A 22,978-nucleotide genomic window follows, 5' to 3' on the forward strand; every position below is an offset into this window, starting at 1 on the left:
TTTTCCATGAATGGACCAAATTACTGAACATGAGAGCTTAGAGACTACACCTCTTAATGTGACAATGACTAATTATCACAAAGACCTTTGAACTCTCTCTTTTCTTGTTAGTTGTGGGGCTTGAACTGATCTTGTGTCCTTAAAAGAAATACTCAGGGGGCTGGGAAGGTGGCTCAGTGGTAGAGCACTTGCCTTGCATGCATGAGGCCCTGAGTTCGATTCCTTAGCACCACATAAGCAAAAAGAAAAAAAGCCAGAAGTGGCACTGTGGCTCAAATGGTAGAGCGCAAGCCTTGAGCTGAAGAGCTGAGGGACAGCGCCCAGGCCCCGAGTTCAGGCCCCATGACTGGACCCCCCCCCAAAAAAAAAAAAAAAGAAGGAAAAAAGAAAAAAGAAATACTCAGGTCAGGAAGTTTCTCCTTGTAGTGCTGAGCCTTTGCTGAAATGGAGGCCTGGATAAACAAGTTATTTAGGGGCTGGGAAGGTGGCTCAGTAGTAGAGTGCTTGCCTTGCATGCATGAGGCCCTGGGTTGGATTCCTCAGCATAAAGCCAGAAGTGACACTGTAGCTCAAGTGGTAGGGTGCTATCCTTGAGCTGAAGAGCTGAGGGGCAGTGCCCAGGCCCAGAGTTCAAGCCCCATGACTGAGAAAAAAAACAAACAAGTTATTTAGCCCCCAAAGAATGCAGACTCTACAACTCACTCTAGCCTATAGTCATAATACTGTGGGTGAGGTGGGGGATGGGAGACCAGAGGAATGCCAAAGTTAGTGTTTGCCCATCCTCTCCTGTTGTTGGGATCAGAGCAGGGGGATCCCCTCCCTGTCCCCTTCCTCCCCCACTAGCTTTAGGAAATCCTACTGGAAAGGCAGGATCGGGTCAAGACTGGAGTAGGCTGGTTAGCTTATAGCCAGTTGGAGAAGACCCAGCACCCTTGCAGATTCTGGTAGTTCTGTTTTGACATGTGGACTTACAGAAATGGTCATTCTCAGGAGACAGCCAATCAGCTCCAGGTTGCTAGGAGGAGGCGGGAGCATGGGCCTTCAAATCCCTCTGATATTCTTGCTTCTTTTAATCCCAGCCCATTCCCTGCACCCAGGGTGCAGATGATGGGTCCTTATGCACCTCCAATGGTGGTTCTCCGGACTTTGGACTTTGTACCACCTTAAAAACTGGCTATGGGCCTCTCTGTGGGAAAATGTTTGCCCTCATAAACTCTTGCTTGCAAGAGTAGAAGTCCCATTGATGACAGCTTCAGAAGTCCTGGCCTGGACTCAAACACCTGAGGTGATCTGTGGACACTGCCTCTCTCTCCTTCCTTCTTCTTAGAACTTTGGCTGAGTTCAAACAGGACAGAGAGAAACAGGGGCGACCAAAGGGGCTTGGAGTTCTGGAGGGGGGGGGCTCTGCAGTGGGGCCTTGCTGGCTGATTGGCAGGAGGTAAGAAGTCCTAAGGACTGACTTTCCTACGTGTCCCATGATCTGACCTGTGTGATTTCCACTGCAGCATTTTACCCTGTTTTCACACTAGACTCTAATAGATAAGAAATATCAATGCAAGGGTTTTACATGCTGAAATTTCCTTTAATTATCATGAGATGAAAACTGGGCACTACCCAGTCTTGCTATGTAGGCCAGTCTGCACTAAAATTTGTCATTTCCCTCCAGCTTTAGTTTCTTGAATGTTGAGATCTCAGGAGTGTACCACAATTCCTGGCTTAGGAGATATTTTAAAAATTTATTTAACAGCTTTATTGAAGTGGAATCAATATAAAATAGAATGCATATATGGAAGGTATAGTTTGGTAGATCTTTTGATGTATGCATAAGACCAGTTAATAAATCTACATTGTCATTCCTGAAGTAAGTGTGTGGGAGAGAGTAGACAACCTGATTTACTATCGATCATGAGACCAGCTAACATAAAGAGGAAAGAAAACAGGGCAAAGGAGATTGTTATTTGAGAATTATACTTGTGGAGGGTTGTAAGGCAGAGAGAATGGCAGGATATTACAATAACGGCATGTAAAAGATTTCTATAATAGTTGTGGTAAAAAAAATGTAAGCTAAATTTAAAAGCAACAAAAGTTGGGCATGGTGGTATGTGCCTGTCATTAAAGCTATGGCAGGAAGTGTAAATGGGAGGATCGCAGTCAATCCTGGACAAAAAGGAGTGGGCACATGATTGAAATAGTAGAGCACCTGCTTAGCAAATGCAAAGCCCTAAGTTTAAACCCTAGTACCACCAAAACAAACAAACAAACAAACACCAAAATAAGCCTACCTATCAGCAGTGTAAATTGGCAGTAAAGGCAGCTGAGTCCTTTCCTTAGTCTTCCTCAGAGATCAGAGAGCAATGACATTTATGTAGTATGTTACACATCCTTACACATGTCACTTCCTTTCATAGTATCGTCATAATGCTCCCGATCAGGTACACCCTTGATTTAAGCATTCAGGAAACTGGATTTGAAAGGTCAAGGGAATTCAAGAAAGGTACACAGCTAATAACAGAAAAAGTAAATGGTCTGATTTCAGTTTGTGTCCTTTCCCCTGTCTCTGACAACAGCTGCCACCATGAGAGTCTCTAGCTCCAATGCAGATTTATGTATTATTCTTTTTTGAGGGGTCAGTCCTGGGGCTTGAACTCAGGGCCTGGGTACTGTCCTTGAGATTCTTTTGCCCAAGGCTAGCACTCTACCACTTGAGCCACAGCACCACTTCCAGTTTTTTCTGTGTATGTGGTACTGAGGAATCGAACCCAGGGATTCATGCATGCTAGGCAAGCACTCTACTACTAAGCCACCTTCTCAGCCCATTATTTATTATTTTCGTTTTCTGGTGTTGGGTTTGAACCCAAGGCACTGAGTAAGTTAGGCAAGAGCTCCAGTAGCTTGCTGTTGTTGTTGATTGTGGAGCTTGAATCAGGACCTGGGCAATGTCCCTGAAATTTTTTGCTCAAGGCTAGCACTCTACCACTTTGAGCCACAGCGCCACTTCTGGTTTTCTGGTGGTTAATTGGAGATGAGTCTCATGGACTTTCCTGCCTGGGTTGGCTTTGAGCCTGGATCCTCCTGAAAAGCTAGGATTACAGGTATGAACCACTAGTACCAGCCTGTTTCTTTTTATGGTATCAGTTTTGCACTCCTGCCACTTGAGACGGTTTCTTTTGCTCATGGACTTTTCTACCCAGGTTGACTGAGCCATCATCCTCCAAAACTCAGTCTGAGTAGCTAGGTTTACAAGCATGAGTCACTCACTGGCACCTGGCCCCAAATCTATTTATTTTGGTTTTGGACCTGGGGCTTGAACTCAGAGCTTGGATGCTGTCTCTGGGCGTTTTTCTCCCTCAAGTTTAGTGCTCTACCATTTTTTTGGGGGGGGAGGGGCCCGGTTGTGGGGCCTGAACTCTGGGCCTGGGCGCTGTCCCTCAGCTCTTCAGCTCAAGGCTAGCACTCTACCACTTGAGTCACAGTGCCACTTCTGGCTTTTTTCTTTTTGTTTATGTGGTGCTGAGGAATCGAACCCAGGACCTCATGCATGCAAGGCAAGCGCTCTACCACTGAGCCACCTTCCCAACCCAGTGCTCTACCATTTGAACCACAAATTACATTACCAGCTTTTAAATTTTATTTTATTTTATTGCTTTCCTACCTGGGCTGGCTTTAAACTGTGATCCTCAGATCTCAGCCTCCTGAAGAGCTAGGATTAGGATTACAGGTATGAACCACTAGTACTCAGCACTTGGCATACACACACACACACACACACACACACACACACACACACACACACACACACACAAACACACATATATACATACACACATACATACATACATAGATATACACACATACATACATGTATTTGTGTGTACATATATATGTATACATATATAAAATCATGTGTATAACTATATATAAGGTTGGCTCCTTACACTATACATATATATGTATAATTTTTATTGAATAATGTATCTGGAGAAAAGCATAAAAATTATAAAAACTATAAGATTTTTAAGTGTTGGCTAGGGATCTAGCTTGGTGGTAGATCTTCCATGTGAAATGGCCTAGGTTTGATGCCTACTTTCTTTTCTTTTCTTTCTTTTTTTTTTTGATGCCTACTTTCTTAGGGGGCAAAACTTTATGAACAGCTTGATGAATTTGCACAAAGTGTACTTACCTAACCAGCACCCAGGTGAAGAAACAAACCCATCTAGATTCACTAGATTTTTCTCTGTTGTTGTTACTAGACTATGGTCTTTTTTTTTTTTTTTTTTTTTGGTCAGTTGTGGGGCTTGAATTCTGGGTCTGGGAGCTGTCCCTCAGCTCTTGAGTGGCCACAGTGCCACTTCCAGTTTTCTGAGTGGTTTATTGGAGATAAGAGTCTCACTGACTTTCCTGTGATCTTCAGATCTCAGCCTCCTGAGTAGCTAGGATTATAGGTATGAGCCACCAGCCCCAGGCTTATGGTCCCTTTTAACTTGGGAGACATAGGTTCTCAGAGAGCCTAACGCTCAGGGTCCTTTAACTTGAGGTCCTGGTGGGCTCCTGAGATCCATAAATCACCTGAAATTGTTGGTAACCATTTTCTTGAGGAGGCAGAATCTTCATAAGATTTTCCCAGATAGGAGAATCAAAGCTACAACTGGAGACTAGTCCATCCATCTATCCATCTTGTCATCAAAGCTACAACACAGTAACAATAGCCATTACATGAAAACTTAACATGCCAGGTGCTGTGCTAAACATTTTGTGTGCCATCTTTAGCAAAACTGTACAACGACTGAAATGTAAATAGATTTCCATTTTGTAGCTGTGAGAATTGAGGGTCAGAATGAAGTAACTTACCCAATGACACACATTAATTACTAGATTATTAGCAAAAGCTAGTTTACATCCTTACACTGAAGCCTTTGTTTTTCCACCAGACCACAATGCCTTCAGGTTGCCTAACTTTTTGCTCAACACAAACTAAGCTTGCAACACCAGGCTAAACAGGAACTGAAACAGTGAAGTCAAAATCGCTGGCTTTAAAACGTGTTTTCAACAATTCTTTTCTAACCAATGGGAGCTCACTTGGAAGGTGGAAGTCCTGCCTTTAAAAGATGCACTTTGCCTTCTGGAGGTGTGGCCTCTGTAGGTTTTCTCAAGTAGGAGTTGCTATCTAACCACAAACCAACTGTCTAGTCGGTTTACACTGCACTTTAGAGGACGTTTATGATTGGCTGATCAAAGAAGCAACATTTAAATTTAAAGGAAAAAAAAAAAAAGCCTAGGACACTCTGAAAGAACCAAGGCTTACTTAAGAGAGAAAGATAAAGCTTCCTTGTAAGAGAAAACTCAACCTGGAGTCAGAGATTAGGCACTGACACTCTGTCCTAAGGTAAAACTATCATTACTTCAATAACTACTGTTAGCTACTGTTAATTCCTTTGCCAACAAATCAGCTTCTATGGAAAAGTCAAAGACAGGACAGATATAGATGTAAAATTCATGCGAGGGTATTTTGTAAACTGCAAGGAGTGACGAAAGTATTAGTAACTAGAAATACTTAGCTTAGGATTCAGTTTAAAAGCGTTACATCTGGGTAGAAGGCAAAATCTTCCTGCCTCTGAAGGCTATTGCAAGAGCAGCCAGGTTTCCTATCAGCAGGTCACAGGCAGTCAGTGCTTCCTGTCTCTGGAAAGACCCTGGCTGTCCCAGTGAGCCACCAAATAGACTAGCCTCAGGCACACAAAACAAAAACAGCAAAGGAAAGAAAAGAAGGGAGGGCTAGTGGGCTAGCCACAAAAGAAACCACGGCCCTGTGTTAGTAAATGAAATATGGCAGAGTCTGCTCAGCTGAAATAGAAAGCTACATGAAAAAAAAAATTGACTACACCTTTCTCTTATACACCATGCAAATAAAGCAGGATAGTGAGCATGAAAATTTCAGAGAACTGATAATAATTGGAAGTGCTGTAATCCAATTACCTTTTCCTCAGCGAAAGTGTCTACACCTGATTATCATTTAATAGACATAACTGAAAAGTTCCGTTTCAAGTTGCATACCTACTCTGTGCTCACTGAAGAAAGCACTATAGCAAACTACCCACAGAGCCACCAAAGCAGCAAATGTAGAATTTTCAGGGCTTTTTCTTTTTGTTGTTGTTGAAATTTATTTTATTTAAAAACAAAAACAAAAACTGTCATGAACAATAAATTACAATCATTCCCCCCTTTTATAAATTCTTCATAAAATATATTTGACAATTTTAAAAGAAAATTTCAAAAGTTGCTTTCATTTCTGAAGTGCTGATGACTTATTTTTTGACTATTTTGTCATGCTGGTGAATTAGTTTGTAGCTGCTACAATAGTTTGATTGATAACATTTTACAATGAAAAACAACAACAATAACAAAGGAAAAAAAAAACAGACCAGCAGAAAGAACTATTTGTGTGCTATTTATCTGACACTTAACGCGTACTTCATCGTAGTGACAAAGTATCCCTTAGCACCAAAAGTCTACAGGAACCCCATCTTTCTAAGTGACAACTAGTGCAAAAGAACATTCTAGAAACTAACTGTACAATCCTATATTTTAATGGAACACAGCTGCCTATAAGCTTATTTGAAGTATTTGGTCTTTTTTTCCAATTAAGACAAATTTCATAAAACACTACAAAACATGGCAAGAGACTATTAGGGATATTTGATTACTGAGTACCTATTATGGGCAAGGCACTAATATGCACAGATTCTTTGTTTTGTTTTTCTTTTTGGGTCCAGTCGTGGGGCCTGAACTCTGGGCCTGGGCGCTGTCCCTCAGCTCTTCAGCTCAAGGCTAGCGCTCTACCACTTGAGCCACAGCACCACTTCCAGCTAATATGCACAAATTCTTGACTACATTTTTCCTCTAGCAAATATCTGAAAATTTCCAAATATTGCTAATCATCTTTTATTTCTTACTCCTGATGGAAAGGCATATGGCTAAATGCCATTTTGTTTTGTCATTTTATCAACTCACCTTTAGTGCTGAGCACACACTAGGTACTTAATAAAATACCTTTGACTGAGAGAACAAAGATACATAAATAATTTAATATCATTTTGCTTGGTATTATAGGCTATTTCTGAATACAAAGACTTGGGGCAATTTTAGAAGAAACTTCCTGTGAAAAATTAAAGAATTTTACTTCACAGGTAAAAGCTCTCAAAATGAATTAATAATCAATCTTGGGAATGTAGCTCAGTGTAATGTGCTTGAATAGCATATAAAAGGACTTGGGTTTGATCCCCAGCACCACAAACAATACAAAAATAAATTATACTCATTCCTTTAAAGGAGGCAATATCAGAAACTTAAGGAAAGCTGTGACTCCAAGTACATAAGATATATGAACAGCAAATTAAGCACTGGCATACTTTCACCTATCAGTCCATCTGGTCAAGTGCCACATTATTAACAAGACATTAGAATGACACTTTTTCTTATTTCCAGTAGTGAAATACCCTTGGTCAGATCTGTGCTAAACTAAATGACTCAGAGGGTCAATTACCTGAAGTTCCTGTGTATTTCCATCCCTAATGTCCAAAAACTTTTTTTTGTGGTCCTGAGGACTGAACTCAAGGCTTCAAGCTCTTACCACTTGAGCTAAGCTACAAGTCCAGAATTCTTATCTTTAATACTTTGAAAGTATTGTAAGAGGCTTAAATTCAATAAAATCTTCATCCAAATTTAAAATTTCTGTATTAATATAGTCTAGAAATGTACATACTTGGATTTTTGTGATATTTTACCTTTGATTATCACCTCACCATTTCACTTTTTTTTTTTTCAGTGTTGGGGATCAAACCAAAAATTTTGTGCATGATAAGCAAGCACACTATCACTGAGCTACATCTCCAGCTCTTTGAACACATTTTTAAATGGGGGGAGATGATGATAGTAATATCATAAAAGTTATGGAAATTCAAAAAAGCTAAGGAGACTATGCAAACTATCAATAATATTCAGTATGCTAATACTACTGGGTTTGGTTTTTGGATTGTAATATTTAATGAAGATCCTAGTGGGCTGGGGTATATATAGCTCAGTGTTACAGAGTATTTGTCTTGAGCTGAAGAGCTCAGGGATAGTGCCCAGGCCCGGAGTTCAAGCCCCACGACTGACAAAAAAAAAAAAAAAAAAAAAGAGTATTTGTCTCACATGTGCAAAGTTCTGGGTAAATCCCAATCACTGAAAAAAAAATAGTGCTTTATAAAGATTAACAAATATAATGTAAAATCTGTTTACTATTACAGGCTAGTAATCTGGTTTTGGAAAGTACTCTTTCCTTAGATTTTTAACCTGCAATTACAGGAAGACAAATTGGAGACAATCATACAGTAAAAATGAATTTTAAGAGGAATAATGGTCTCCTGGTTTCTGACACAGACCATAGCAAGTGACTATATAGAATCAGTAACTTGTGTACTTAAAAAGTAGTTGATGCCACAGTATTTTATCGTTTGCCAAACTGTATATGTGTCATCTCAACTTTAGAAAAAAGTGACCAGTATTTAAGACAACTATTATCACTGTCTCAAGTGAGACAGAAAAAGAGCGTTCATCAGTGCCAAAACAAAAGGAATTCTAGGATCTGAAAGACCATACCAAGGTAGGCAATGAAGGTAGAGCTCATTTGGTTTCTTCTACTTTATGCTGGGGCTAAGACAAAGCCCTAAAACCAAAAATTAATATATCAAGTATTATAGCTCATTTATAGCAATGTTTTCAGAAACAGAAGAATCTTATGTTCAGATTTATATCAGACTGTAAATGTTCAAGTACAAACATGTCCTAGCACAGTGGTTTAATTAAATTAACATCCAGTTACCTAAAGAAGGTACGAACGAACCATCAACACCCTTGCCAACCTGCTACCATATGAACCCATGACTAATTCAACGCTATAGGGCACTGGAGAACTCAAACATGATCTGGCAGCTCTGAATTGCTTAACTTCAATTAAGTTTAACCAGTAATTTTAGACCCTCCAAAATGATGTCTTTGAAGAAAACTATATAGTATTACAAACCAAACCAAACCCAAAACCTTAGTATGCTTTCCTTAGAAGGAAGGGCAGGGAAGGAAGCTTTGTTTATTTTTTTCACCACTGATTAGACCAGCAAATCCCCCAAACCCCAACCTGTATCAAATAACTTAAACAGAAGTGGCATTTTCTTCATATGGAATGCAAAATGCACACATTCACATACTCACATATACATAAATATATACATATATGTTTCCTTTACAAAGCTTCAAAGGTTGCATTACCAGCACGCAAACCTCTTCTTCCATGGAAATGCCTAATACTGACAAGGAATGTCTAAAATACTTAAAAGAGACATAGTTCCAGAAACCTGGACTCTTCTCTTCTTGGCTCTTAAGAGAATTTTCCTGCCAAATTTCTAATGGTCATTAAAAAAAAAAAAAAAGAAAAAGAGAGACATCCACGTTGGTAATACACATTCAAAACACACACTGATGGCCTGCTTGGATTAAGGAAAATGAGGGGGGAAAAAAACCCCAAAAAACTACCTCACAAAAAGTCTAAACCCTAAGAAGGTGGAGTTTAGCTTTTTGTGTTCTTGTTGCCATATAATGTTGCATCACTTAAATCAGAAGCAGCATTTCATCCAAGACATTTGCAAATAAGATGTCACGTTTCCCAGCTACTATCTTTAAATGCAATCTGTACTAATCTGAGTTCTAGTTCAAAAGCATCTGGACGATCCTGAGGGTTTGCAGCCAGCATTTCCTTAATCAGTTGTTTCATTCGCCCATTCATAGTTTTTTTCTTCACAGGAATGAGAAGTTCCATTTTGGGATTTTCCAGAAGTGCCTCTCCAACAGGCACAATTTCGGTTCCTTGTTTTACATAACTCCCCAAGAGTTCTTTCTTTGTCTCTGTGTCTATGAATGTGATCCTTTCCAGCATTGCCCAGATGATAATCCCCAGAGCAAAGATGTCAGCTTTTGCTGTGTAGTGTCCTTCCCATACTTCTGGAGCCATGTAGAAATCCGTCCCACATGCTGTGGAAAGGAAACACTTGTTTACGCTGACAGGTTCTTCTGGGTTCTGTCCAGAGGCCGAACAAACCTTACTTAGGCCAAAATCAGCCACTTTCAGTGTAGGTTCCAAGTCACTGGTATCCAACCTGCTTTGGGAAATCAGGATGTTATCAGGCTTCAGGTCTCGGTGGATGATTTGGTTTTTATGCAAGAAAGCCAGAGCACTGCTCAGTTGAAGCATGAAGCTAGTGTTAGTTTTACGATTGGGTTTCCTGGACAACAGATACTCGTTCATGTCTCCTCCATCACAAAAATCCATCACAAACCACAAATAATAGGCGCTTCTGGGATCAAAGGCAATTTCTCCTTTTAATGAAGTCTCTACAAGCTAAGAGGAAAAAAATATTATTATAGTCTGCACAAGTTATACAATGTAGTTATTAAAAAAAAAAGAAATAGATTCAAAAGTTGTCAGTCTCTTATTTATTTTTTGTCAGTCGTGGGGTTGAACTCTGGGCCTAGGCACTGTTCCTCAGCTCTTCAGCTCAAGGCATGAGCTCTACCACTTGAGCCACAGCACCACTTCCAGTTTTCTGGTGGTTTATTGGAGATAAGAGCCTCACAGACTTTTGCCTGGGCTGACTTGAACCATGATCCTCAGATCTCAGCCTCCTGAGTAGCTAGGATTACAGGCGTAAGCCACTGAGGCCTGGCTCTTACTTGGTTTTTGTGATGCTGGGATCTGAACCCAGGGCCCTGAAACATGCCAGGTAAATGTCTCACACTGAAGTAAACCCTAGACCCAAGTTATTAGTTTTTGTTTTTGTTTTTGCTAATTCTGGGGCTTGAACTCAGGGCCTGCACACTCTCCCTGATCTTCTTTTGCTCAAGGCTAGCACTCTACCACTTGAACCACAGTGCCACTTCCTAGTTTTTCTGTTTATGTAGTATTGAGGAATCAAACCCAGGGCTTTATGTATGCTAGGTAAGCACTCTACCACTAAGCCACATTCCCAACCCTGTCTTTAGTTTAAAGTGGAAATCCCATGAATATTTTATTTGGCCAATGTTTTCATATGTGTAGGGTTTTGGTAAGCCTGGGTGCTGTCCCTCAGCTCTTCAGCTCAAGGCTAGTGCTCTACTACTTGAGTCACAGTGCCACTTCCAGCTTTTTTCTGCTTATGTGGTGCTGAGGAATCAAACCCAGGGCCTCATGCATGAGAGGCAACACTCTACCACTGAGCCACCTTCTCAGCCCTTGGTAAATATTTTTTAATTATTATTATAAAGGTGATATATAGAGAGGTTACAGTTATATAAGTCAGGTACAGAGTACATTTCTTTTTGGACAATGTCACCTCTTCCCTTGCTTTCTCCCCGTTTTTCCCTCCCATCCCTACCATTTGTGCATTTAACTTTTTTTGTTTTGTTTTGTTTTGTTTTTTTGCCAGTCATGGTGGTGCCTGAACTCTGGGTCTGGGCACTGCCCCTCAGCTCTTCAGCTCAAGGCTAGCGCTCTACCACTTGAGCCACAGCGCCACTTCTGGCTTTTTCTGTTTATGTGGTGCTGAGGAATCGAACCCAGGACCTCATTCATGCAAGGCAAGCACTCTACCACTGAGCCACCTTCCCAGCCCCAACATTTAACTTTTTTTTTTTAGTTTAATTTTTTTTTTTTTTTTTTTGTCGGTCGTGGGGCCTGAACTCTGGGCCTGGGCGCTGTCCCTCAGCTCTTCAGCTCAAGGCCAGTGCTCTACCATTTGAGCTACCACTTCCAGTTTTTTCTGCATATGTGGTGCTGAGGAATTGAACCCAGGGCCCCATGCATGGAAGGCAAGCACTCTACCACTGAGCCACCTTCCTAGCCCCTGCATTTTATTTTAAACTTCAGCATTTCACAATGTCATTTTGTCACTAGTGAATACATACCAAATCTATATGCTAAAAGATAAAATTCTCTTGAAAAGTTTTATTTTCAAACATATCAATCTGGCTTATAGTTTTATATGTCAATGGAACTGAACTTTATTCATCATTTAATTCATTATTTTATCTGCTGTGCTGTGTCAGTTGCTGGTGACTCACACTGTAATCCTAGCTATTCAGGTTGCTGAGATCTGAGGATCACAGTTCAAAGCCAGCTGGGGCAGGAAAGTGTGAGTCTCTTATCTCAATTTACCACCAGAAAACTGGAAGTGGTACTATGGCCCAAAGTAAGCACTTTTAGAAAGTGCTTATATAAAATGAATAGAGGCTAAGCAAAAAAAAAAAAAAATTTTGTAGCGGGGCTTGAATGCAGGGCTTTCTAGTGTTTAACTGGAGATAAGATTTTCAGATCTTAGCCTCCTGAGTAGGTAGTATTACGGGTATGAGCCACCAGCACCTAGCTAAACAATTGTATTTTATATTCACTATGTTAAGAGAAAACTTCAGGGGGTGTGGGGGTCGAGATGGGAGGGCAGGGATGGTAAGGGGAAACAAAAGGAGGAGGCAACAATGCTCATTACCTTGCTCATGTAATTGTAACCCCTCTGTACAGTATTTTCACAATAAAAAAACTTATTAATAATAAAAAATTAAAAATGAGAAAACTTCAATGTACAGAGTACTAAACTGCAAGACAAATTAAATTTGCTATATAATGACCCTCAAAAATTTCAAATTACACAGATCAATATGGTTCTCTGTTGTTCCTCACTTGAAAGCCTTTGTTGTTTTAAACACAGATTTATAGGGTGGGGGCTTGGCTGAAGTGGTAAAGTGCCTCCTTAGTAGCACAGGACCCGAGTTCAAATCCTAGTGCCACCAAAACAAGCAAACAAAAACAGACTTTTAAACAGCAAAGTCTAGTGATAATTCTCAGTTTTGATACACTCAAAGCTGTTTCTTTTCTAAGAACTGACCTTACCAAGTTCTGTCTGACCTTTAACTAGCTATGTCTTAAGTATCTTTTCTATTCAGTGAGTACAGAGCTGCTTCCTCCTCCCTTCTTCCTTCCTTCCTTCCTTTTCTTTTTTTCCTTCCTTCCTTCCCTCCCTCTGTCTGTCCCTCTCTCTCTCTCTTTCTTTCCCAGTCCTAGGGCTTGAACTCAGGGCCTAGGTACTGTCCCTAAACTTTTGTGCTCAAGGTTGGTGCTCTATTACTTAAGTCACAGCTTCACTTCCAGCTTTTTGGTGATTAATTGGAAGTAAAAGACTTTCCTGAACACCACCAACCACAAGCTTCAACTGTCAAGACAATTGAACTTCTACCCTGCCACTTTGCTAGCTAGATGACCCTGGATGAATTCATTATTTTAAGCCTCAATTTCTTTATTTGTTAAGGAGATAATAATATTTTCCTCATACCATTGTTTTGAGCAACTGCCTTTAAAGCTCTCATAGAGAGAATATAGAGCCAAGTAGAAGAAACCCAAATGTTAGCTGCTAGTACTATGGAACATTCAGGTGTGGGGTAGAGATGTAGCTCAAGTGGCAGAGAGGTTGCCTAACATGAACCAAGGTCCTGGGTTCAATTGCCAATATTTGCATGTTGAGGGGAATGTTTCAGGTACCAAAGAACGTGCTTCACAAAAATTAACTGGAATAGCATGGATAAAAAAAAACCCCTATCACTCTAGGGCTGGAAAGTGGCTTAGTGGTAGAGTGCTAGACTAGCATGCATGAAGCCCTGGGTTCCATTCCTTAGTACCACATAAACAGAAAAAGCCAGAAGTGGTGCTGTGGCTCAAGTGGTAGAGTGCTAGCCTTGAGCAAAAAAGAAGCTCAGGGACAGCACCCAGGCCCTGGGTTCAGGCCCCAGGATTGGCAAAAACAAACAAACAAAAACCAAAAGAAACTTATAACTCTAAAACATCTAAGGCTTACAGGGTTTTTTTTTTTTTTTTTTGAGTATGGGTCTCATTAACTCAGGCTAGCCTCAAACTCATGATCTTCCTACCTCATCCTGCCCAGAGCTAGTTTACAGGTATGCTCTGTTTATATGCCTGGCTAAGTTTATAGTTAAGTAGTGATATATAAAAGACATGTCCAGTTATCAATGGGTCCTGCTACTGGTTGTAGAGCTTTTCCTTTGCTCAAGTCTTCAGTCTTACCCTTTTTTATTTTTATTTTTTAGGGTCCGGTCGTGGGGCCTGAACTCTGGGCCTGGACACTGTCCCTCAGCTCTTCAGCTCAAGTCTCCTGCTCTACCACTTGAGCCAGAGATCCACTTCCAGCTTTTTTTCTTTTTTTGCTTATGTGGTGCTGAGGAATCGAACCTAGGGCCTTGAGCATGCAAGGCAAGCGCTCTACCACTGAGCCAACTTCCCAGCCCAGTCTTACCCTTTAATACCTATTCTTGTGCAGACTATCAAGTACTATGGCATAGCAAGTGACTTCTGTCAGTTTTGGTATGGGTATCACAAGCTTAAATAAAACCTCTCTCTCTTTTTTTTGTTATTGGTTGTGGGTCTTGAACTCACGGCCTAGGCGGTGTCTATGAGCTTTTTAACTCCAGACTAGACTCTATCACTTCTATCTATTCCTAACTATAAAATATTTGCATGGAATTATTTATTCAGGTGTTTCATGGATTGTGTTCAGACAAAGTCTTTCTAGGCAGCCTAGATTGGCCTTGAACTCACTAGGTAGCCTAGACTGGCCTCCTGCATATTTGAAATATTGGTAAGTACTACTATAGCCAGTCAATACCTGCATTCAAGGGGAGAAGTTCACCTGACCCTTTCATTCCTCTTCTTGCTGACAAATGTTAGGTTCAAACCATTCTTTTTCCCACTCAGAGACACTTACCTGTAAGTAAAGGGAAGAATTAGAGCCATGGGACATCTTTTGTACCATTCCGTCTTTCTGCAGGACGCACTCCTCCAAGTGAATCACGTTTGGATGCTGGCTCTTAATACTACTTAGTGCCCAGAACTCGCGAAGGGCCAGTTCAACGTTTTCAGGGGCGTGGCATCGGATTTTCTTTACTGCCACCCGGGCAGAGGTCTTTCTGATGACTGCTTCATACACAACACCGTAACTACCTCGGCCTACCTCCCGTATTAGATCGTACTTTGGCTGGCTACTCACCATCTTCAAGGTCGACGTTTCTGGAAAAAATGAACAAAGTAAATGCTCTGTTGAAATTAGGTATAGCTACTGGCTTGTATTTCTCTTTATGTATGCAATAGTTACCTGCTTATTTCAGTGTGTGAAGGATATTTGTTATAACTTGAGCAAATCTAACTTGAATAATAATAAAGGTAACATTTAGGACTTACCATGTATCAACAACTGTTTCAAGTACTTTTTTATTAAACTCAATCCTCACAATAATCTTATTAGATAGATAGTTTTATATCACTTTAATAGATGAGGAAATGAAAGCACAGAGTGGGTAAATAGAAAATCCAGTCAAACAGCTAGTAACCAATGGACTTGGGATTTGAAACCAGGCAATCTGGTCCAGATAGCCATGATTTAAACCACTAGACTGTTTCTTATATGAACTAAAAGAAAATATTACTGTTAAAAAAATAAGCCAGGCGCTGGTAGCTCACGCCTGTAATCCTAGCTACTCAGAAGGCTGAGATCTGAGGAGCTCGGTTCAAAGCCAGCCCAGGCAGGAAAATCTGTGAAACTCTTATCTCCAATAAACCACCAGAAAACCGGAAATGGCACTGTGGCTCAAGTGGTAGAGCGTTAACCTTGAGCTAAAGAGCCAAGGGACAGTGCTCAAGCCCAGAGTTCAAGCCCCACAACCAACAACAACAAAAAATAAATAAATAAAATAAAGCCCTAAATTCAGCAATTGTATTTACTGATTTCAAAAAGACTAACAATAAAGAAGTAGTAAGATTCTAGTTTCTCTTTAAGGCCAGCATACACATATAAAGTCATAAAACAGAAGGAAAAACAACAACAAAACCTCTAAAACCAAAAACACTCCTCATATCTGAATGGTATATGTTTATAAAAAGTAAACCATATCATTCATTGAACTGAAAATATTTGGTTGTATTATTTAAAAGCAAATGGAGCCAGGCACTGTAATCCTAGCTACTCAGGAGGCTGGGATCTGACTGAGGTTCAAAGCCAGCCCAGGCTTTTCTGGTTAAAAAAGCTGAAGTGGAACTGTGGCTCAAGTGGTAAAATGACAGCCTTGAGCACAAACACTCAAAGATGGTGGCCAGGCCCTGAGTTCAAGTTCCAGGAGCAGTGAGCACACGCACCCAAGCACACACACACAAATAGAGTTGGGTGTAGTGATGCACATCTGTAATCTCACACTCAGGAAGTAGAGTTAGGAGGATGAGTGAGGCCAGCCTGGGCTATCTAGCAAGAATCATTCCCACTCCATTCCCTCCTCCCTCACCCCGAAAAAAAGTCAATGGCCAAGTCATTCATGGTCAGAATTTGTTCCTTATGTTACTTCTTTATTATTTATTTATTTTGTTGGTCGTGGGGCCTGAACTCTGGGTTTGGGCACTGTCCCTCAGTTCTTCAGCTCAAGGCTAGTGCTCTATCATTTGAGCCACAGCGCCAATTCTGGCCTTTCCTGCTTATGTGGTGCTGAGGAATCGAACCCAGGCCTCATGCATCTAAGGCAAGCACTCTATCACTGAGCCACCTTCCCAGCCCTACCTACTTCTTTATTTTTTGCAAATAAGTTTGTGGAGAACTGCCCTCCCTTGTTCCCTCTTTTCTGTGGGTACCAGGATTTGAACTCAGGGTCACAAGCCTTGGTTTTCTTGCTCATGGTTGGTGTACTATCACTTGAGTCACACTTCCAGCCCTGCTTTTTTTCTGGTTAGTTCGGAGATGAAGTATTGCTGACTGTTCTGCTCCATCTGACTTTGAACCATGATCCTCTGGATCTCAGCCTTCTTAGTATTAGCTAGGATTATAAATGTGAGCCACAGGTGCCTAGCAGAACTGTTCCTTTAAAAGTAAGTTATTTAGAATACAGGCACCTTTTTGTTGTTGTTTAACAATAGCTACTTAGTTCTAGGTCATTTTGTTCAGAAAGCCAACCTACACATCAAGGGGAAGTCTGACAAAGTTCTTTGGCATTGGACATAACACATCACATAAAGGCACAAACATAGGACCTCCACAGAAATGTCCGAGTGTTGAATGCAGAATCTAAGGTTTCTTTCCTACTTCCCAGATTCTCACTGTAGCCATGGGCAAGACAAGTGACTGGAGACTGTACAGTATTTATACAGACTGTACAATCAGGAAAACAAAAAAGTGAATGAGTCTTAGACTTGAGATACTGGGAACTGCTAGGTGCACAGGACACGCTAACGAAAAACGACTCTTTTTCAGAGATTGCTGAAGGTTAAGGTCCCACTTCCTCTACTTGGTCGCTTACCCCTTCAAATTCCTACAGTGCTTCCTAGTGTCTGACTTCCTGCTACAAAATCAGAGCAGCAACCTGTCCTGCTAGACGTGCAACGCCAGCTACCGTGTATTTGTTGCCAAGTGCTGCGGTCGCAGCCTCTTCGCCTGTCCCACCACCTCCGGTTCCTACAGGAAGGGGCACCTTCCAGAATAAGGAAGGAGGATGGCTGGCTTTCAAGTCCTCGGGATCCGGATCTGACCTCAGCACGGGCGATGCAAGGTGTACATTCAGGTGCATTGCCCCGGGCGCTGCTGCCCGCAGTGCTGGCCCAGCGCGGACACCGGTCGGCCGGAGCGCACACCGGCCGGTGCCGGGGACAGCGGCGCTGCCCGCCACGGCGGCTCGGGCCGCGCTGGCTCGTCCGGCAATCAGCCGACCAGCTCGCTCCCGCCTGCGGCCAGACGAACCTTGGGTCGGGGGGTGGGGGGGAGCCTCCCGGAGTCCCGCCACGACCTCAGCTCCTCGGGGCTGCGGGCGGAGGGCCGGACCTGGGGAGTGTCCCGAGCGGGAGCGGAGGCCGCAGCCCGGTCCGGAGGCTCGAGGAGCTCCGGGCCTTCCCCGGGATGATTCCGTTGACAGGTCTGTGACAGGCCTGGTGGGGACGGAGGGACGTGCAGGCCGGTCGGCTCTGCAGCGGGGCGTCTGTGCCACGCGGAAGAGCCAGATTTACCTCAGGGCAGCCGCCGCCGCTTCTCCCTCTCATGGGCTCTGCAGGCCGCCATTATCGTGTAGCTCGCGCCTCGGCCGCCGCCGCCTCCAGTCAGAGGCCGGCGCGCGCCCCCGTGGTGCGCGGACACACCCCCTCACGCAGGCCACGCCCACAACGGCTTTCCGTAGCCCCGCCCACCGCGCGTGCCCGACGCCTTGCTCGGCGCTTTAGCTTCGCGGCTCTGCCGGAGCCCGGGAGTCGCTCGAGGTGTGCGCGCCCCGGAGCTTACCACTGGAGTCCCTCCCCGCAGGGGTGACCGGTCCAGCCGGGGCTCGGTCACCCCCTCCCCCCCGAGCCGCAACAGGTGCGCCGAGCCCGGGGTGCATGAGAGGCTCTGCGGCGGCAGGCCTGGGCTTGGGCTTGGGCCTGGTGCGCGCGCGCAGCCGCGGCCTCGCCTGCCCTTCCCGCCCTCTTCCGACCTACCGAGCGGGGGGCTGGCGTGCGGAGGTCGCTGGGGCGGGACGCCCGGTGCATCTTCCGTGCGGAACGGAGGCGTCTGCGGGTGGCGGAGCTCGGCTGCGGGCTCGCGAGGAAGCGCGGCCCGAACCCGGGAGGCCTGGCGGGCGCCCCGCCGGCTGGGAAGCTGCACCTTTTGTTCGAGTCACTGAGCCGTCTTGGCGGGCGGCGCCGTTGCCGGGGCGGCGGCGCGGCGCTGGGTTCGATCGTCTGGGAAGGCGCCGTCCCCTGTCCCGCTGGCGCGGTGGTATCTCCCTTAAAGAAGCCGGAGCCTCATTGTTCCTGACCGCGGGGATCCGGGCGCCCGGCCCCGCGCGGGAGGGAGCGCGCGGTGGACCCGATTGCGGCGCCCGCGCCTCCCCCACCTGGCGGGCCTGCAGGAAGGTCGGGATCCCGGCCGGAGGGCGCGCGGAAAGGGGCCACCGTCCGAGCCGCGTGGGTCCGGGCTGACAGCTAGGACCATGGTCATCCGGGTGGGACAATCAGTGCGCGCCTCAGGCCCGGGAGTCGTTCGGCTGTCAGTCAGATCCGGGCGCTGCTCGCTTGACAGACAGCCCGGGGTTGACAGTCACTCAGGGAGAGACCCAGAGCAATCGGCCGTCTGCCAGAAACGACTATTCCTCCCCTGATTATTCTGCACCTACCGTTTGATAATGAGGAGGTACAGGGTACAAAGAGCCTGTGACACTGCGCTCCAGGATCAGTCATTTTCCTTTCTGTCTTCCATTTATGGACCTTCCGATTCTGGGACTGGGTTAGGTCTTTAGATAAATGATCTCACTGAATCCTAACCGAATCCCGTTTTTACAAGGGAGGAAGCTGACCTCAGCATTATTTGACTCAAAAGTGTAGGTCTTGAATATCCACCCACTCCACTCCTTCCGACACCCCCCCCATTTCTAAAATAAAACTCCAAAAACTTCAGGGTACTCGCCTGAAATCCTAGCACTTGGGAAACTGAGGCAGGAAGATCTTGAGTCTGAGGCCAGTCTGAAGTATATAGGAATGAAGCTACCTTAAAAAAAAAAAGTTGAGATTGAAGTCCATACCCTCCACCCCAAGATAGGCTGGCTCCATAATCTATTTGTAGATATTATTGTGGGACCTAAAGATTAAGTAATTTGGGATGTTGAGGATAAAGGTTACATAGTGGCTCTGTGAGTACATTGTGGGGCTGGTAAGGGGTTGGAAAGGGGCTGGGAAAAGGTCTCAGCCAAGTGAGGGCTCTGAGCTTCACTAACTTCAGAGTAAAGCTGCCCCCTTCTGGACACAGGAGCCTTGCTTGTGATTTACTCTGCAGCCTCCTTTAGTGCTAGTAGAGGCACAATGATGTAACTTAGCAAGGAAATTTGACAAGATCTAGCCACCTTACATAAGAATTTACTTTCAGGGGCTGGGAAGGTGGCTCAGTGGTAGAGTGCTTGCCTTGCATGCATGAGGCCCTGGGTTCGATTCCTCAGCACCACATAAGCAAAAAAGAAAAAAAAGCTGGAAGTGGCGCTGTGGCTCAAGTGGTAGAGTGCTAGCCTTGAGCTGAGGGACAGCGCCCAGGCCCAGATTTCAGGCCCCACGACTGGACCCCCCCCCCAAAAAAAAGTATTTACTTTCACCCAGGAACCCTAGGTCAAATCCTGGACTTCTAGGAAGTACAGAAACATGTGTATGAGGTTGTTCATTATAATATTAAGAAGTAGCAGAAAGTTGGGCACCGTGGCTCATGCCTGTAATCCTAGCTACTCCAGAGGCCAGAGATCTGAGTCTCTCGGTTCATGAGACTCTTAGCCAGAAGTGGCACTATGGCACAAGTGGTAGAGCGCTAGCCTTGAGCACAATGAAGCACAGGAACAGTCTTCAGGCCCTGAGTTCAGGCCCCGGGATCAGAAAAAAAACAACAAAAAACTGGGAACTTCTCACATATCTAATAATATGCTGGTTGAATCAATAGTAAACACGGAGTAAATACTGTGTCTCATCAAATGATCCAGCTGTTAAGAGATGACTTTGGTAAGACTGGGGAAAGGAGAACATAGACTGATAGATTGAACTGAGGAATTACTGTACTTTCTAGTTAGGTGCAATGGGGACATAGTACTTAGAGAAAAGCCTTTTTCATCTGGAACAGTGCACTGATGTATCATGGATGGAGTGAGATGAGGCTAGGACTGGCTTTAAAATATTCCACAAACAGCTGGGCACTGGTAATCCTCCAAAAACAACTGGGCACACCTGTAACCCTATCCACTCAGGAGGCTGAGATCTAAGGATTCTGGTTCAAAGCCAGCTGGGCAGGAAAATCCATGAAACTCTTACCTCCAATTAACACCCCAAAATAGGAAGTGGTGCTGTGGCTCAAAGTGGAGTGCTAGCCTTGGGCAGAAAAAGCTCTGGGGGGCTGGGAAGGTGGCTCAGTGGTAGAGCGCTTGCCTTGCATGCATGAGGCCCTGGGTTCGATTCCCCAGCACCACATAAGCAAAAAGAAAAAAATCCGGAAGTGGCGCTGTGGCTCAAGTGGTAGAGTGCTAGCCTTGAGCTGAAGAGCTGAGGGACAGCACCCAGGCCCAGAGTTCAGGCCCCACGACCAACCAAAAAAAAAGAAAAAGAAAAGAAAAAGCTTTGGGACAGCGCCCATGCCCGGAGTTCAAGCCCCACTACTGGCAAAAACAACAACAAAACACGAACAGCAATAAAAACAAAGAGGAAAGTTGGCAAAATGGTGATAATTGTTTAAAACTAGTGATGGGCACAAAAGATTCATTATACTATTTTGCATTTGAATTTTTCCAACCTAATTAGACAATCATTGCCCCTTCCCCCCCTCCCCAATGAAAAAAGGTTGAGATTTACACAGGTTGGGACCTTGGATACAGCAACCCTGCCCCCTGGTGGCCAGTTTTTACCAATGCAGCTTCTGTTCTTTTAAAAAAGCAGGTCCGAAAACACAGACATGGCAAAAGTCACGACCTTTCCCTCTACTAGCTTATTGTTTTACTGCTGAAGAAATGGAGGTGTAGGAAGACTCAGTAACTTAGGTTCCTAAGTAGTCACCAATGGAACCAAAGCTCCGGGGATCTCTGGATTCCAAGTCTTCTTTTGGATTCATAAGCCCCATAAATCACTTTTACTTTTTTTTTAAAATATGAATAAAGAGGTCATATGGGGCCAGTGCAGACACCCCCAATTAGGATGGGTTCACAGGAAGCAGTTTATCAAGGAGCAGTTAGATACTGTACTAAACAACATGCAGTGTTACCTTCACACGTAGCCTCAACCCTGTCCTATTATTGTTATTATTATCATCTGTGGCAGTACTGGGATTGAATTCAAGGCTTTGCACTTTATCTAGAAAGTGCTCTACTGCTAAGCCAAGCAGCCAGCCTCTACTATTTTCTTTTAGCCATTGCACGCCAGACTTTACTCTCATAGAAATGCACACTCACCTTGAGAAACCTACTTCATTTCACAAGGACCCTAGGAAGCACATATTTCTCTCCACTTCTCAGATGGGGAAACCAAGACCCAGAGATATTAAGGACTTGACAAAAGCCATATGGCATTGAGTGGCACTGTAGATGTCTGCTCCAAAGGCTTGACTATACCACATAGTCCCTTGAAAGTAAATGTCAGGTAGGCATGAGTGACTCGGCTTCATAATACTAGCTGAGATCAGGAGGCTGAGATCTGAGGATTGCATTTGAAGTCAGCCTGGTTAGGAAAAGCTGTGCGACGTACCTTCAATTAACCATCAAAAAAAAAAAAAAAAGGGGGCTGGGAAGGTGGCTCAGTGGTAGAGTGCTTTCCTTGCATGCCTGAGGCCCTGGGTTCAATTCCTCAGCACCGCATAAGCAAAAAGAAAAAAGCCGGAAGTGGCGCTGTGGCTAAAGTGGTAGAGCATTACCCTTGAGCTGAAGAGCTGAGGGACAGTGCCCAGGCCCAGAGTTCAGGCCCCACAACCGGACCCAAAACAAACAAACAAACAAAAAAAAAACCTAAAGTGGGCCTGGGGCTGTGGTTTAGTGGTAGAGTGCTTGCCTAGCATGCATGAGGCCCTGGGTTTGATCCCTCAGTATCACATACACAGAAAGAGCCGCAAGTGGCACTGTGGCTCAAGTGGTAGAGTGCTACCCTTGAGTGAAAGAAGCTCAGGGACAATGCTCAGACCCTGAGTTCAAGCCCCAGGACTGGCAATAACAGCAACAACAAACCTAATGTGGAACTGTGGTTCAAGTGGTAGAACCTAAAACCTTGAGTGAAAAGCTGAGACAGCACCCAGACCCTGAGTTCAAACCCCAGGACTGGCACAGCACCCAGACCCTGAGTTCAAACCCCAGTACTGGCACACATAAAAAGGAAAAAAGAGTGTCATCACCACCACCAAGTATAGTG

General features: G+C 44.0%; 1 protein-coding gene across 1 annotated transcript; it reads right to left on the reverse strand.

Moving 5' to 3' along the window:
- Window positions 1-6,191: 6,191 nt before the first annotated feature.
- On the reverse strand, window positions 6,192-18,182 carry Pdik1l (PDLIM1 interacting kinase 1 like). Its single transcript, XM_070037579.1, has 3 exons — window positions 18,101-18,182; window positions 14,832-15,133; window positions 6,192-10,429 (listed from the first exon to the last, which is right to left on the reverse strand). The coding sequence occupies exons 2-3, from the start codon at window positions 15,114-15,116 to the stop codon at window positions 9,689-9,691; spliced, it is 1,026 nt and encodes a 341-aa protein (XP_069893680.1). The 5' UTR covers window positions 15,117-15,133; window positions 18,101-18,182; the 3' UTR covers window positions 6,192-9,688.
- Between the last annotated feature and the right edge of the window lie 4,796 nt (window positions 18,183-22,978).

The sequence above is a fragment of the Dipodomys merriami genome, unplaced genomic scaffold, assembly GCF_024711535.1.
Source record: "Dipodomys merriami isolate MVZ:Mamm:240054 unplaced genomic scaffold, mDipMer1.0.p SCAF_28, whole genome shotgun sequence".
NCBI lineage: Eukaryota > Metazoa > Chordata > Mammalia > Rodentia > Heteromyidae > Dipodomys > Dipodomys merriami.

What these genes read in the sequence shown, in the direction of transcription:
- Pdik1l (XM_070037579.1), bottom strand. Translation starts at nt 15,116, where the DNA reads ATGGTGAGTAGCCAGCCAAAGTACGATCTAATACGGGAGGTAGGCCGA. An exon ending in ATTCTTCCCTTTACTTACAG is followed by an intron (nt 10,430 to 14,831) that starts GTAAGTGTCTCT and finishes TTTTCCTCTTAG; the next exon opens with CTTGTAGAGACTTCATTAAA.